The sequence below is a fragment of the Oppia nitens genome, unplaced genomic scaffold (genome assembly GCF_028296485.1).
Source record: "Oppia nitens isolate AA-2021 unplaced genomic scaffold, nextdenovo-longstitch-racon4-pilon3 scaffold43_pilon_pilon_pilon, whole genome shotgun sequence".
NCBI classification, from domain to species: domain Eukaryota; kingdom Metazoa; phylum Arthropoda; class Arachnida; order Sarcoptiformes; family Oppiidae; genus Oppia; species Oppia nitens.
The window spans coordinates 80,828-98,966 of NW_026533225.1; the positions used below are offsets into that span (position 1 = coordinate 80,828).

The 18,139-nt window shown below is 23.3% G+C and overlaps 1 protein-coding gene across 1 annotated transcript; it reads right to left on the minus strand.

Moving 5' to 3' along the window:
• Positions 1–715: 715 nt before the first annotated feature.
• On the minus strand, positions 716–18,009 carry LOC128959202 (multidrug resistance-associated protein 1-like). Its single transcript, XM_054305141.1, has 5 exons — positions 17,651–18,009; positions 16,392–16,935; positions 16,116–16,245; positions 5,711–5,719; positions 716–1,134 (listed from the first exon to the last, which is right to left on the minus strand). Exons 1-5 carry the CDS (start codon positions 18,007–18,009, stop codon positions 716–718), a joined length of 1,461 nt encoding a protein of 486 aa, XP_054161116.1.
• Positions 18,010–18,139: the final 130 nt, after the last annotated feature.

The window sequence follows — 18,139 nt, forward strand, 5'->3', positions numbered from 1 at the left end:
TTAAGTAATGCAAGTTAATTTCTAGTAATTATTTTATTGTATTATGATTTTATACAAATATAATAACTCTAAATAATAAATTTTTAGTTTTTTTAAAATTGTTACTAATTTTATATTTAACTTATATATCAAAATATTTATTTCTCATTTACTGTATATGCATTATTTGTTTATCATGTGTTAATTATTTTAAAGTAAAATTATTGTACAAAATGAGATTGAATGTAAAATCTTAATTATTTTTAATTTACACGAATTCCTGAAAGGAATCCGTATATGCATTCTATAAGTCGGTCTGTCTGTCCCACGAGGACATAGGTTCGAATCCAGGCTCAGCTACGATTTTTTTTGAATTTTTTTTATTTTTTAAGTTTATTTTTAAGAAAATAAAAACAAAATGGTGTCCAATAATTAATAAAAAAAAATTTTGAATTTTTTTTATTTAAAAAATTTTTTTTAAAGTTTATTTTATCAGGAACATAGAGAAAATAGTGTCAAAACTTTTTTTTTTTGTTAAATTTTTATCTTTTTTAAGTTAAGGAATTCGTATGGAAATGCTTTTGAAGCATTCTCAACTGGTTTAAATTAATATTTAAATTTCATTTTTTTAATGCATCTTATTTTGTTTGAAACTTTTATTTATTTTGAAATATTTTTTTCCATTAAACCAACACCAACTTAAAAACTTGTTTAAATAAATAATTAATTAAATAATTCAAACAATGCCCGCATTTTTTGCCAATAAATAAAATTGTGATGAAATGTTTGAGAGTAGAACTGTTAGCGAATCAAATACAACTACCCGTCCATCGGATAGGACTAACACACGATCGGAATCAAGTATAGTGTTTAGTCTGTGAGCAATGGTTAGTACAGTACAGTTGGCAAACTCTGACCTAATAGTTGTCTGTATGAGTGTATCGGTCTCAACATCGACTGCAGCCGTTGCCTCATCGAGTATGAGGACAGTTGTGTTTCTGAGCAAAGCTCGGGCCAAACAAATGAGTTGTCTCTGACCTACACTGAGGTTATCTCCGCCTTCAATGACTGGAAAGTCGAGTCCCGATTTGTCGGACAAAACATAATGTTTGAGATGTGATCGCTCTAAGGCTGTCCACAAATCGGAGTCCGAGTCTCTGTTATTATAATGTTTTTTTTTAAATTTATATATTATTATTATTTATTTAATTTTGATTGTATTGATAAATATTATCATTAAATTTATTGAATTAAAATTTATATATACAATATATATATAGTAAATTACATGCAATGCTAAACCACTAAACTACTGGACCACTAAAATAAATTTTCTAATATAAATATATATAGAAATTTATTAATCACTAAATGTATAATAATATAATATACTATATAAATAATATTATATATATATATATAGGTCGTGGCCGGTTGGAAATGTGTCGCCAGTGGACACCCTATTTAGAGCTCAGGGAGCCTACCCGTTGCCTGTTGTCCGGTACCGGTAGTCGTTTTGGTTAAACACTAGACGTTGAATATGAATCAGTAGTTTTCTGTCTTGAAATTAAAAAAAATAATAAAACGTTTAGTTTATAAAAACACTTGTTTTTATGTTATTTACTTTACCGCCGATAGTAAGTTGACCACCACTGGCCATACAATAGACGACTCAATATATATATATATATATATATATATATATATATTGAGTCGTCTATTGTATGGCCAGTGGTGGTCAACTTATTATCGGCGGTATATATATATATATACCGTATATATTGATAATAGAGGTCGCAATAAATGTTATTTATCTGAATAAATATATTTTTACTGAATTATTTGATTTGAAAAAATAAAATAAAATAAAAGTTTACTAATTACTATCATTTATTAACTGTAAAATATATAATACTCTATTGAAATAAACAAACAAAAAATATTGATATAAAATTTAAAATATTTGCAAAATCATTGAAAATACTTAATACATTGCATTAAATATTCATTAGTAATAAACAATTTTTTTTTTATTTAACATTATATTAAATTTCTTTTTAAAAACAATATTTATATATATATATTATAACTATTTTATTTTATAATACATAGCAATAATAATAATAATAATAATAACTTAAATTTTAAACAAACAAAAATGTCGTACTTAACTATTGAAAATTTTAACAAAATTACAAAAAAATTTTGTGGGTAAGTAAAACACACACACATATATAATAACTAAAAATAAATATAAAAATAAAATAAAAATTAATAATTTAAATTGTTATTTAACTTAAGTATATTTTTATTGATTTACTTATAGTATTTATTTAATATTAAAAACTACTATTACTACTAAAAACTATGTATTTTTTATTGTTTTATATCTATTTCTATTAGCTATAAACCAGATATATTGCAATCAGTATTACTTAAAGATATGCCTAAATTTGAGGCCATGTTTGACACTATTGTCAAACAAGTGTTAGACAATTCACTAAACGATGATATCAGAGATCAATTGAAACCATTAATTAGGAAAATATTTGAACATTTGAACAATAAATCTGATGCCTATATATTCTCGATAATTACTATATTAAACTATTGTTTAATCAATAATGTCTATAAAACAAACAATGATATTAATAATGATGATGAGGAGGAGGACAGTGATACCAGAATCTATGCACTTGGATGGGCACATGTATTCATGGCCTACTATATTGTACTACTCGATGATATTATGGATGACAATCAATTGGCTGGTGATAAACAATGTTGGCATACATTGGTATAACATTTTTTTTATCAATAGCTACTTTATATAATTTTATTATAGTTTATACTTATTTTTATTATTATTATTATTAGCCCGGTGTTGGTATGACTGCCCTAAACGATAGTACAATATTGATGACTGCTATCAATACTATAATTAAACTGTATTTCCGTAATCAACCCAATTATGTTGATATTATTGAATACATTCAAAAGGTTTTTAATGATGAATATATTTATTTATTATTGACTATGTTTTTTAAAAAAATATAATAATAATAAATTAATTAAAAATTTATATATTTAATAATGAAAATTTATTTATTTATAATATATTTACCTAGATTATAGAAAATGTTGCCTATGGACAATTACTAGATTTACAGTTTACTAAATCATATAAACCAGATATAGATTTAAATAGTTATACTATTGAACAGTTAACTATTAATACAAAATACAAGCATGCTTATTTTGTTGTATTAGGACAGTTTCAGCTTGGTAAGTTTGTTTGTGTGTGTGTATTTATTAGTATTCATTATATATTTTGTCGGCCAGTTAGCCGTCGATTGAGGGGAAAATAAAATGCAAAACAATTTATATTTTTAGCTTTTATTTAATTATATCAACAAAAATAATATGAAAAAATAAAATATTTTTTTATCAAAATGCTTTCAATGATTTATAGTTATTATATTATATAATTACTAATAAAAAATATTTTAAATAAAAAAACTAATATATTTTACGGTCTATAAATTGCATTAACAAATTGTGAGGAAAAAATATATATAATTTTAACAAAATAATTAAATATTTGATTCATTATAAACTACCAGATATTTAAATGACTGTTTTAAAAACACTTTATAAAAAATATACAAATTTTTGTGCACATTAGTTATTTATTTAGTGAAATTTTTTTTTTTAATTATAACTTTATAAAATAAGCTAAAAAAAGTCAAACAAGTAATAGTAGTAATTGTAAAATTTTCTAAAATTATCAAATAATAATAATATGAAAAATTATAGTTTAGTTTAAATTAAATTCATTGTATTTTTTTTATTAAATTGTAAAATGATCTAAAACTTTCTATATTTTAACACTTATTATATCATTTTAAATACTAACAAATATATACTAATTATATAATTAATATATAATATATAATATAATAATTATATAATTATATAAGTTTACTAATTGGAAAAAATTTATTATTAATTTTTTCTAAATTATTTGTTTCATAAAATATTATTTGTATTTAAACTGATTATTGTTGCTGTTTATTATTAATGATATATAAAATTAATTACTATAATGATAATTTTTTTATATATATTTTATTACAACAATAAAACAAAAACAAAATACTTATTTTTTCTTCATTTCGTAATAAAATATTTGCATAAAAAAATAGTTTGAATAATATTAATTAATTTTTGTAAATTATTATGGAGACAATGATAATTACTAATTAATTAATTAGTTATTTTACTGTACAAAACTATTGTACAGTATGTACCTAAACTGTAAAACTAATTAATATTATTTAAAAAATTTAATAGAAGGGGAAAAAACAAAAAACAAAATAAACAATGTCATTTTCTAACTAATTAATTATTATTAAATATTTTAACTGATATATTCATATTAAAGCATTAAAATTTATTTAATTTTTAAAAATGGGTGACATTTTTATTTTAAAAAAAAACTTTTAGACCACTTTATTTCAGTTTAATTATTTTTATTTAAAATAAATTATGAAAGTAAAATTTAAATATTATCTTGGTTTTTTATAAAATTCAGTAAGATAGCTTTATCTATGCCCTCCCTCCCTCCCTCCCCACCCTCTCCCTACCCACACAACTATCTTAACAATAGATTTTAACAACATCTATAAAAAAAAATTTAAAAAAAATTTGCAATAAAATTAATGATTAATTAGTAATTGATGATGATGTAGATTATGAAATTTTAATCTACGATAAAATATTTTATATAAAAAAAATATTTTATGAAATAAAAAAAATGCATACTGTACCTTTTTTATGATGCTACTACAATATATAGTGATTAGCATAATATTTATGTAATATATTTATATAAATACCTGTATAAAGTTTTTTGAGTAGGATTATAAATTTTTTTTTAAAAAAAAAAGTTTATAAGTCAACTTTATAATAATATAGATAAAAAAAATTAAATTTAATAAAATTATTTAATAATTATTATTATATAATTATGAATGAGATTGAGTTTATTAGAAATAATATCGATTTAAACAATAGTGAACTGCCGTACAGTATATTCAATGTCGAGGATGTCATCGAAAAGTATAGTCAATGGTGTCGACTAATGCCCAGAATTAGTCCCTATTATGCCGTCAAAGCTAACCCTAGTCTACCGTTACTCAAAGTGCTCAATAAACTGGGAGTCGGGTTTGATTGTGCCAGTCAGGTATAGATCATTATTTTAATACTACCAATAATAATACAAACTTAATATTATTGAATTTTTACTTAAAATGTTTAATTATTATATTTACTTTTAAAACATAAGTCAATTTAACTGTATATATATGTATATTACTAAAATTAATAGCACGAAATTGAAACAGTACTTGAATTGGGTGCCAAACCCGAGTCAATCATATTTGCAAACACTTGCAAAACTAATGCATCGCTTGTCTATTCACGCGATGAAGACATTGATCTCATGACATTTGACTGTCTGGAAGAGCTTAAGAAAATACAGATCAGACACCCGGAAGCCAGACTACTTGTGCGCATCAAAGTGGATGACACCGACTCAAAGGTCCGACTAAATCGTAAGTTTGGTTGCTCTATGACTGATGCGCTTAATCTGTTGTCGGCTGCAAAACAAATGGGTTTGTTTGTTATCGGTGTGGCCTTTCATGTGGGTAGTGGTGCACAAAGTGCTGACGCCTATGACCTGGCAATTGCCAGAGCCCGGCAAGTGTTTGATATGGCCGAAGCTCTGGGCTATAAGATGTCAGTACTGGACATTGGCGGTGGATTTCCTGGTCTATGGAGTCATAGTTTGGACAACAATGAGATAACATTTGAACAGATGGCTAAGGTTGTCAATACAGCTATTGATAAACATTTTGCTACTATAGATGATAATGGGCACTGGTATGACAATCTGACTGTTATGGCTGAACCGGGCACATATTTTTGTGAAACTGCTTTTACTGTACTGACCCGTGTGTTGTCCCGACGCGAGGTTAGTGATGACCAAAATAATTGGCCACATATTATGTATACATTGAATGACGGCGCCTACGGATCGTTCAAAGATTCAATATATATACGTAAAGTTTATGAACCGATACCACTGTTATCATCGGATATCATAGCAAAAAGACAGCCCTATAATAGTATACTATGGGGACCGACATGTTGTAGTCAAGACTGTATTCAAGATAACTGTCCTCTGGTTGAGATGTTTATCGGCGAATGGCTTATGTTTGCAAATATGGGCGCTTATAGTACTAACTTTGATAACATTGGCTTCAATGGTATGCCGGCACCTGTATATAGAATATATGTGTCCTATAAGGCCAAACAAGTTTTAATTAAACGCAACGTTTGGAAACCAATTAGATCTTATTTCTATCAATTTGGTTATAATCAACAATAATGTAAATTAGCTGTACTTTTAATTATATTAATATAAATCATTAAATTTTAATAAATATCTTTTGAATAAAAATTGTTTAAACAGTTAATATTTTAATAAAATTACAAAATAAAAAAACCAATTTATTATTATTAATAATAATGCTAATTAAATCTATTAAATACTTTGTTTTATTTGAAAAAAAAAATTTGTTTAATTTATTAATAATAATATATATATCAGAGTTAAGCAAGGTTTTGGATTTTAGGGGGGGGGTAGACCGGGGTAAAATTTACAAAATTCTCGAAAAATCTTGGGGGTGTATTGGGTGGGGTAAGATTTTTATTGCATTTTTAAACGGCAATTTTTTCAAAAATCCAAAATCAAGGGGGGTCAAGACAAAATTCCCGAATATTCCCATGTAAATTAGATAAAGTTCCCATAAGTTCCCGTATAAATTCCCAGGAAAATAGGTAAAATTTCCTAAAATTTCCAAAAATACAAAAAAAACTTAAAAATTAACAAAAACTTAAATTTTAACAAAAAATAAATATTTAAAAAAATTTTTTTTAAAATTAATAAAAACAAATTTTAACAAAAAATTAAATAATAATGTATTTAATACTTAAAAATAGTTGATAAAAGCATTAATGATACACTATGAGTTTATTATTATTATTTTAGTAATTTTTAATTTTTAAAATAATTAATTTTTTAAATAATACTTAATGTTTAAATTTTATAGATTTATATTTTTATTTTTATTTTTTATTGTTTTTTATATAAATACTGACTGAATACTAATTATAAAATTTAAAATATTTTTAATTTTTTAGTTAAAATTTAAAAAAATTTTAATAAAAACCTTGTAATTTAAGTATTTATTGTTTTATTAACTTCTTAAACTATCTTAAACTTATATTTAAATTGTAATATGATCACTCTTTTCAACAAATAAGTAATTTTTAATTTTTTAGTTTAATATTTTAATTAAAATTATGTTATTTTTAGATGAGTTTTAACGTTATTTTAACTATTTTTAATCAATAATTAGATTATTATAAATATTAAAAACATAAAAACACACTAAAATAGCATCAACTAAAATTAAAAATTTTTTAAACTTGAAAAAAATTTTCGGCGCCTTTGGCGCCGAAATTATAGGGGGGGGGTCATTTCTCCTCGTTTTTAAGCGACAATTTTTCCCATTTGGTCAAAAAGTCAAAATTATTATTATTATTATTATTATTATTATTATTATTATTATTATTATTATTATTATTATTATTATTATTATTATTATTATTATTATTATTATTATTATTATTATTATTATTATTATTATTATTATTATTATTATTATTATTATTATTATTATTATTATTATTATTATTATTATTATTATTACTACTACTACTACTACTACTACTACTACTACTACTACTACTACTACTACTACTACCTACTACTGTCATCACCCGATTGGTATCCATCATAGACAGGGATCAATACAACGCTGATTACTACCGTCTCTATCGGCCATACAATAGTATTTTTGACCGCAACAAATGTGTCCGCATTGATACCATTTATCGCAATCTAGCATGCTCAATTTTGTTTCTATAGTATATAATATATATATATAATATAAATTTTAAAAAATAATAATAATTATTATTATTATAGTTTACCTTGATTGTAAATGTGTAGATTATGTTGAATGTTAAAAATTTGATGAGACAGTCCAATTGCATCGGGATAGTCTATATCGGAGGAAAAAATTATTATTTATTTAAAAATTATATTTTTATTAATTAAAAATAAATAAAATATTCAAAATTAGATAATATAAATTACATGATGATGAATATGATGATGATAATAATAATAATATATTAAAAAGTAAAGCTTTGATAAAAAATATTTTCATTTTAGTTTTTAACTTTTTAAAAAAAAACAATTAAAGTAATAACTTATTAACAACTATATTATAAACTGTATTTTTGCGTTTATTATTATAAAGTGTAATATAATAATATATTTTCTAAAAAAACTAAATTTTTATAATTAGCTATAATTAAAAAAAATTCAAACAAGCGTTGTGCAGTAATAATGTTAATAAAATTTTTAATTTTTTTTTATAAAACATAGAAGTATTACTTATAAAAAAATATGAGTGAATGAGATTTTATTAATTAATTTTAATGTAAAATAAATATATGTCTATATAATTGCAAATTCATTGCAAACTACTTAAATGATAAAATAATTAAAAAAAATTTTTTTTTGCATTTTAACATAAATTATATGATATTGTGAAACACAAATATCTTAATGATTTTATAATAAATTATTTAAATGAAAAAAAAAACATTTTTTTTTATAATGAATAAATAAAATATTTTATATATTTTTATTATTTTTTAATAGTAAAAAATTTTATGTAAAAATATTTATTTATTAATTATTTCAAAAAAATAATAAATTTATTATTTTTTTCAAAATATAAATCATTTAGAAATATGTCTGTTTATTATTATTATTATTATTATTATTATTATTATTATTATTATTATTATTATTATTATTATTATTATTATTATTATTATTATTATTATTATTATTATTATTATTATTATTATTATTATTATTATTATTATTATTATTATTATTATTATTATTATTATTATTATTATTATTATTATTATTATTATTATTATTATTATTATTATTATTATTATTATTATTATTATTATTATTATTATTATTATTATTATTATTATTATTATTATTATTATTATTATTATTATTATTATTATTATTATTATTATTATTATTATTATTATTATTATTATTATTATTATTATTATTATTATTATTATTATTATTATTATTATTATTATTATTATTATTATTATTATTATTATTATTATTATTATTATTATTATTATTATTATTATTATTATTATTATTATTATTATTATTATTATTATTATTATTATTATTATTATTATTATTATTATTATTATTATTATTATTATTATTAATAATATAGATTTTACCCCAAAAAATATAGTTTTGATAACCGGTTCGAGTGCTGGTTTTTTCGAGGGCTGGAAAATTTATTTTATTTTTGTTGTTGTAAAATTATTAACAATAATTTTTTTCAAAAAAAACATATATAAACAATAGTATAGTTAACAACTACTTATACAATCAAATTGGCTGCCATTGAGATCGCTTTGACAATAATAGCCCGGTTGGCAACATAGTTGTCCACATTTATACCAATTATTGCACGGTTGGCTCTGATGATAGGTATCTATCAAAAACAACAACAACAAAAACAATAAAATAATAATAATAATAATTAATTTTATTTAGTATTTACAATGTTTTTCCAAAAGCATTGAATTGCTATCAACAAAATTTTTGCATCCATAAGCATCGGATCTATAGACAGTACGTCCATTGATTGGTTGCAATGGACGCCGATTATCCACTATACGGGTGCTCTGTTGGTCGCCAATTGGTTCCCATTTTAATTGACGAAATTTGCTTAACTATCCATATATATAAACAGTATATATATATATTTATATATATATTATACAGTATCAAAAAAAAAATCAGATAAACTACTACTATAATATTTGTTATGTTATTATAACATCATGCTATAATAATAGTATATAGATTCTATATATATATTATAAAACATGTTTATTTTTTATATATGTAAGATATACAGTTACAAAAATTACAAATTTACAAAAATTAAAAGTTGCATAACTGCCCTTAGCCGCTGGCCGATTGAAATTATTTTTTATATTTAAGTAGTTTAATATCTATAGTTTTAAATAGTATCAGTTATTTTTATGGATGAATCAGTTAAGGTGATAAAATTGGACATCAATGGTCACCCGTATTACTCACACGCATACCAATGCTTTTAACACTATAACACTATAAATACATAGCAATGCTTTTAACACTAATACTACATATACATACCAATGCATTTAACACTATATACACATATAAGATATTTTATTGTTTTATTATATTATACATATACTGTATACAAACATAGATACATACAATTACAATTACAAAATCAATTAACAATTATATTCAAAAATATTGTTATAAAAATATCCTAATGTATTACTATTTATATTATTTTATTATATTAACGCATATGTTTCTAATTTTACTTTTATCGGCTTATATTGCCATATATTGTATTGCATTTAAGATATGCAAACTTATATTAATTAAACATAGTGTCCACTAATATAGGTCACTGTATATATAGTGAGTTATTGAGGTCACGCACTTCAGTGTTAAGTGGTCCTAAAGTGCACATCAATTGTCACTATTATTATTATAGTTAACTCTTCACTCATTTTATTCAAAGACAATAATAATTTAATGTATTTAAGTTTTAATGAAGTTTTTTAAATAAAGTTTATATTAAATATAATTAAAACACGACTGCAATTATTTTATTAAAACCTAGTGTTTTACATATATATTATTATTTTTGACACTAGGTGGCTCTAAATTTTGTTTGTATGCAAAATTGGTCATATATTATATACTGTATTATTTTATATTCTGGGTTATACAACATTTTGTCTCTGTCAATTGAAAACAAATAAATATTAAAATAAAAATTATCAAAAATATTTTTCTATATACAGATTTAATACATGTATAACACATGTATATACAAGTATAATATATTTATGCTATTTATATGTATATACACTATAAACTTATAAAATTATATCTATTATCATAATAGCGATTGTAGTGTATTTTGTGATGACTTTTGAATCAATAATTTCATTATATATTAATATATATATGTATAGGAATTATAAGTATTAACACAAAATTATAAAATCATGTTTTTATTATATTTGAACAATTATTTTTACAATATTTTTTTTCATTAATATTATTAGATAATAAAATAAAGTTGTATTAATCATTTTTATTAAATACTATTTAATTTAATTTAAATAAATTAAATTATTTTTTACTTATATTTTGTATTATTGACTTTTAAAAAGTCATAGATTTTTAAAAAAAATATATTTAATATTATAGTAAAATAAATTATATTTTAAATATTTCAATATTTATATGTTAAATCTTATTTTAAATATTATATATTCAAATTTATAAAACTACTTGATTAATATCAAACATAAACAATTTCAATAATAATAATTAAAATTGCTACTATATTATTAATATATCAAAATTAATATATATAAATATTTTTCAAACCACCTATTTTTTACTAATAATATATTTCAATAACATATGGCTTAATATAAACAATACGGCAATTATCGTTAGAAATATAATACTCAAATAGATATAAATAATAGGATTATTGTCAATATAGTGACCCAATACTACCGAAAATATGGCCTGAAATAGACCGTTCAAAAACGTTATGACCGCACCAAGTATGTTGGTTACCGGTAGTTTGCCTCTCAGTAGCTGATAGTAGGATGCCTGCATCGGACCGACAGCTGCACCCATTAGGCCATTGCCCAGATATAGTATAGTCATGGAAGTGTTACCGTAGATGACAAACAGGCTAACCGATAGTATCAACAGTACTAGACCGCCGTAAATACGATAGACTGGCGATATGTATACCGATAACGGTATGAACAGAAACCGGCTGATAGTAATGGCAATCTGTTTGACATTCAGTATATTGTTGGCCAGTTGTTTGCTGATCACTAATCGATTGACATTATCAGTATCATCGATGGCATTGCCACTAAACAGTACGTATGGCGTCCAATAGGCTCCCCAACACCATCCTTGGGTCATTGCTAGCGCCAATTGCATACATACCATCAATATGACCGCACAGCCGACTGGCGATGGATATAGTTGTTTGGCTAACGAGTGACGGGTTTTTATTAGATAATTGATAAACCAGTTGTTGTTGTTTGTTGTCGTTGTTGTGGTTATGATATTGTTGTTGATGTCGTCATCAGTGGCTGTTGTCGATGATAATGATAAATCTTTTATCTTATGATTACCAAACAGTATTGAACGCCGATAATAGCTTAGACAACCAATTAGTAAACCGGTTATAATGTTGAGTATGCCTACAAACAGATAGGGTATCCATATTCTGCTTGAAGATATTACATCCCATTCCTCTTTTTTATCCATATATGTTACTAATGTGTTATTTGAATTATATGAACCATTTGTTAATAATCTAGTGTTATTGTTGTTGTTGTAGTAGTTTGTCGTTGTTGTTGATGATGATGATGATAGAAATGTGTTGGCTGTTGGTATGGCTATAATCTGTGCCAAACTATTGACAAAATCCAGTGCCACAGTAAACGGTCCGCAATTTTGTTGCCAAATGTCGACTATCCATACATTAATAAAACTGTCGATAATGCCACTGACAAAACCATTGATACCGTAGGCCAGGTATATAAGTACCAGATATTTGAGACTAGCAAACGATACCGATGTCAGGCCGATTACTATCAGACACGACATATAAACTATATATTTGTCGAATCGGTTAAAAACGGCCACAACTATTAGCATACATATAAATAAACAGTATATACACAAAAAAAATCATATATAGTTTAATACAGGGTTAAGCAAGGTTTTGGATTTTAGGGGGGGTAGACCGGGGTAAAATTTGCAAAATTCTCGAAAAATCTTGGGGGGGGTATTGGGTGGGGTAAGATTTTTATTGCATTTTTAAACGGCAATTTTTTCAAAAATCCAAAATCAAGGGGGGGGGTCCAGAGAAAATTCCCTAATATTCCCTTAAATTCCCGAATATTCCCATGTTAATTAAGGAAAATTCCCATAAGTTCCCGTATAAGTTCCCAGGAAAATAGGTAAAATTTCCAAAAATATTAAAAAATTAAAAATTAATAAAAAACTTAAATTTTAACAAAAAATAAATATTTTTTGAAAAAAAATTAAAAAATTAATAAAAACTAAAATTTTTACAAAAAAGTAAAATAATGTATTTTTGATTTAAAAATAGTTGATAAAAGCATTTATGATACACAATGAGTTATTTTTTGTATTTTAATAATTTTTAACTTTTAACAATTAATTTTTTAAATAATACTTAATGTTTATAGTTTATTATATATTTTTAAAATGTTTTTTATACAAATACTGACTGAATACTACTTATTTAACTCAATTTTCGTTAAAGTTTTAGTTATATTAAGTTTAAAATTGAAAATATTTTTAAATTTAAATTTAAAAATTATTAATAAAAAACTTATAATATAAGTATTTATTGTTTTATTAACTTCCTAAACTATCTTAAACTTATATTTAAATTGTAATATGATTACTCTTTTCAACAAATAGGTAATTTTTAATTTTTTAGATTATTTTAATTAAAATAATGTTATTTTTGGATGAGTTTTAACGTTATTTTAACTATTTTTAATCAATAATTAGATTCTTATAAATATTAAAAACATAAAAACACTAAATAAAATAGTATCAACTAAAATTAAAATTTTTATAAATCTCAAAAAAATTTTCGGCGCCTTCGGCGCCGAAATTTTAGGGGGGGGGTCATTTCTCGTCGTTTTTAAGCTACAATTTTTCCAATTTGGTCAAAAAGTCTGGGGGGGTAAAATCCCAATTTCTCGAGCTTAGGGGGGGTATTTTGGCCTTACCCCCCCCTACCCCCCCCCTTACTTAACCCTGAGTTTAATAATAATAATAATTATAGATATATACCTAATGCACCGATCAAATAGGTTATACCCCATATGGTATTTAGATAGGATATCTGTTCAAATGTGCACCGGTATATCAATTGCAAATCAAGCATCGATGGACCAAACAGTCCACTTTGAATTAGCTTTTTTAAATAATAAATAAATAATATATAATAATTTAATTACTCTTATAAATGTTATTATATATATATATATTTAAAAAATAATAAATAAAATAGATATATATATATATATATATATATATAGAAATATATAATAATTATATTTTCTTACATAAAATAAAAAGCTTATATATATGGCAAATGTGACAAATATTTTATGTTTTGTTGACCACACGTTGTTGTTGTTGTCGGTGTTGTTAATATTAATCTTATTGTTGTCATCTTTAACTTTATTATTATTATTATTATTTTTAGGCATAATATTTATATATTTTTTTTTTAATTATTACAAATTTATACTAAAACTATATAATATACTAAGAATATTAGTATTAATAATAATAATAATAAACAATTTTAATTATTAATTATTGATTGAAAATATAAATAAATATATATATATATAATATTGATATCTTATCATAAACTTTACTTAACATATAAACAATGACCTAATATACTAAATAAAAATTGTAAATATTTATATACTTGTATATATACTATATAATATTAAATAATAAAAATTTATTTTTCAAATATTTTTAAGTCATACACTATAACTTATTAATCAATTATTATTTATTACTTATAAATATTTAAATATCTTAGTGGGGAAAAAATGTGTATTGTAATTAATAAAAATTGTTTATTATTAATAAATAATAAATTTTTTGTTATTGAAAAAATGCATTAATATTTGTTAATATATTGTACAGTGATTTACATTAATAATTAATATCGTAATCAATAATAATTACTATTATGACTAAAAATTTTTTGAGATTTTTTTAAATAAAAATTTAAAAAAAATTATAATTAATTTGATATGTTTTTATTTAGTGTATTCCTAATAGCAAATATAAATTATTAAAAAAAATATTTTTTATTCAATACGACTTAAATACATATATACTAAAAAAATTAATGAATATATGTTAAAAATAGTAGTACTAATAAATAATTTTTTAGTTTTTAAATTATAGATATTTTATAACATTATTATTATATAAACTATAAATTAGAAAGAAAATTATAATAGATAATTAAAAGTTGAAAATTAAAATAAATTATTGTTTAACTCAAAATTAAAATCAAATAATTAGTATTTTATTAAGCAAAATTTTTATGAAATATAAATATAAAAGTATTATTTAATTTTCAAATATGTAATGTAATATAAATGATGTAAACTTTTTTTTAGTTAACAAAAAAAAAATTATGATAATTAAAATTCAAACAATACCAGCATTTTTTGCTAATAAATAAAATAATGAATTACTATCTGAAAGCAATATTATGGGCGAATCGAACTCAACTACCCGTCCATCGGATAGGACTAACACACGATCGGAATCAAGTATAGTGTTTAGTCTGTGAGCAATGGTTAGTACAGTACAGTTGGCAAACTCTGACCTAATAGTTGTCTGTATGAGTGCATCGGTTTCGACATCAATGGCAGCCGTTGCCTCATCGAGTATGAGGACAGTTGTGTGTCTTAGTAAAGCTCGGGCCAGACATATAAGTTGTCTCTGACCTACACTGAGATTATCTCCGCCCTCATTGACTGGAAAGTCGAGTCCCGATTCGTTGGACAAAATATAATGTTTGAGATGTGATCGCTCTAAGGCTGTCCACAGATCCTAATTGAGCGCAGATCCTAATTAAATAGTAATATTTAAATATACTGTAAACATACTTACATGTATATTAATACTTATAATATTAATATATTATAATATAATAGTAATATTAATACAGTACATACATGTAGTGCCAGTTCACTGATATCTATGCCGTCGATCACTATTTTGCCGCCGACTGACTCTATTATACGAAATAATCCTAAACTCAGTGACGACTTTCCCGAACCGGTGCGGCCAACGATTCCGATCTTTTTTTATAAATAAAATTTTTGTTTGTTTTAGAAATTAAAATAATATTATTATTAATAATAACTAAAATTATATTTCTTAAAAGTATAAAATACAGTATAAAATACAGTATAAAATTAAAAAAAAAATTTATAATTAACAATACTTTTTCTTTGGCATTGATTTTGATGTTAATCTGTTTGAGTACTAAATCCAATCCCTGACGATATCGGGTACTATAGTCGACAAACTCTATACAACCCATTATCGGCCAGTTATCTGATACAACTCTGCGGTTAGTTGAGTGCCAATCGGTTTCGGGTTTCAGTTCAGAATATTCGTCCACTCGTTCAACCGAAACCATATTGTTTTCCATTACGGCCGACAAGCGGACAAAGTCGTCCATCGAACCGGAAATATTGACCGCATAGTTAAGCGATAGGCCAACCGAACCGGCACTGATCCGACCTTTGGCCAGTACGGCAAACAGGGCGGCCGAATAGGTAATCATATTCGACAATAATTCTAGTCTTAACAATACCCAACCCAATGCACCGGCACTCGGATACAGACACTGTTGATTGATTTCGATTCTACGATCCGATTCCCTGATAAACCTCTCCTGACATCCATAAGCCCGTATTGTCGACACACCAGATAGTGTTTCGCTAAAATGTATATAAATTGGCGATCGGGTGGTCAACTCTAAGCTAATAATAATAATAATATTAATATTTGATTCAAAAAAAATAATAATAAATAAAAATAAACATTTTTAATAAAATTCAAACAAATAGCAAATTGTTTGTAAATTGCAAAAAAAAAACAAACCGTTTTAACTGTCGTGAAGTTTTTACATAAAATTTCTATTGATATTAAATAATAATACATAATTTAATATTTAATTAATTTTTGTCTAAAATATTTTAATTATTATTTTTAATTATTATAATATTTACTTGAAAATATATATAGACGACAACTAAAAGTATTATTGCTGGCAATGATAACGGTGTTTGTAGACTAATAACGATAACTGTGTTTAAAATTGTTAGCAAACAGTTTAACCATAAACTAAATATTTGAATAAACAGTGAGAGAAAAAATTAATGATTAAGTTTTTTATATAAAAAAAATAAATTGAAATATTAATACAATTAAAAAATAAAACAACAAAAAAACTTTTTAAAAAATAAAAACAGTTTTGATAGAAATACTAAAACTTTTATATAAACTATATATATATATGGTTTATATATAGTTTATATATAGTTTATATAATTAGTATATATATATATATATGTATACTGTATATATATTTAAAACTTACAATAAATTTAATAAAAATCTTTATTTTTTAGCTAATATTTTTATTTTTTAATAAATTAAATAAAAATTAGATTTGAAAACATTTTTTTTAATTACTTTAATGTCGACGACATCTGAGTGTCCAAAATGTCGATATCTTTGCTAAAACGGTTAACTATACGACCCAATGGTGTCGTATCGAAGAAGCTCATCGGCGACTGTACTATCGATGATAGTAGTGTTTCGTATAGTCGTTTGGCTGCCAATACACCGACACTGATAATACCGATCCACGACAGGCCCAGAAATAGGATTTTTGACGAACCCATCAGTGCATAGCCTACTAAATAGTATGATTTTTTTGAACCTCTATCCGGATCGTCACTCCATAAGCTTAGCCAGAAAGTGGCCGCCGATTCGCTACCGATGGCCAATACATAGCTAATTGTTAGCATAATTGTCCAGACAATGGACATTGATTTTATGTATTTCAGATATATCTATAATTTTTTGTTTGTTTGTAATAACAATAAAAAATCAATAAAAAAATGTTATATATTAATATCTTTATCAAATAAAATGATAATTTTTTTTGGTGTCATATTT

What these genes read in the sequence shown, in the direction of transcription:
- LOC128959202 (XM_054305141.1), bottom strand. Translation starts at nt 18,009, where the DNA reads ATGTCCATTGTCTGGACAATTATGCTAACAATTAGCTATGTATTGGCC. An exon ending in CAGATGTCGTCGACATTAAA is followed by an intron (nt 16,936 to 17,650) that starts GTAATTAAAAAA and finishes TATTATTATTAG; the next exon opens with CTTAGAGTTGACCACCCGAT. An exon ending in AAATCAATGCCAAAGAAAAA is followed by an intron (nt 16,246 to 16,391) that starts GTATTGTTAATT and finishes TTATAAAAAAAG; the next exon opens with ATCGGAATCGTTGGCCGCAC.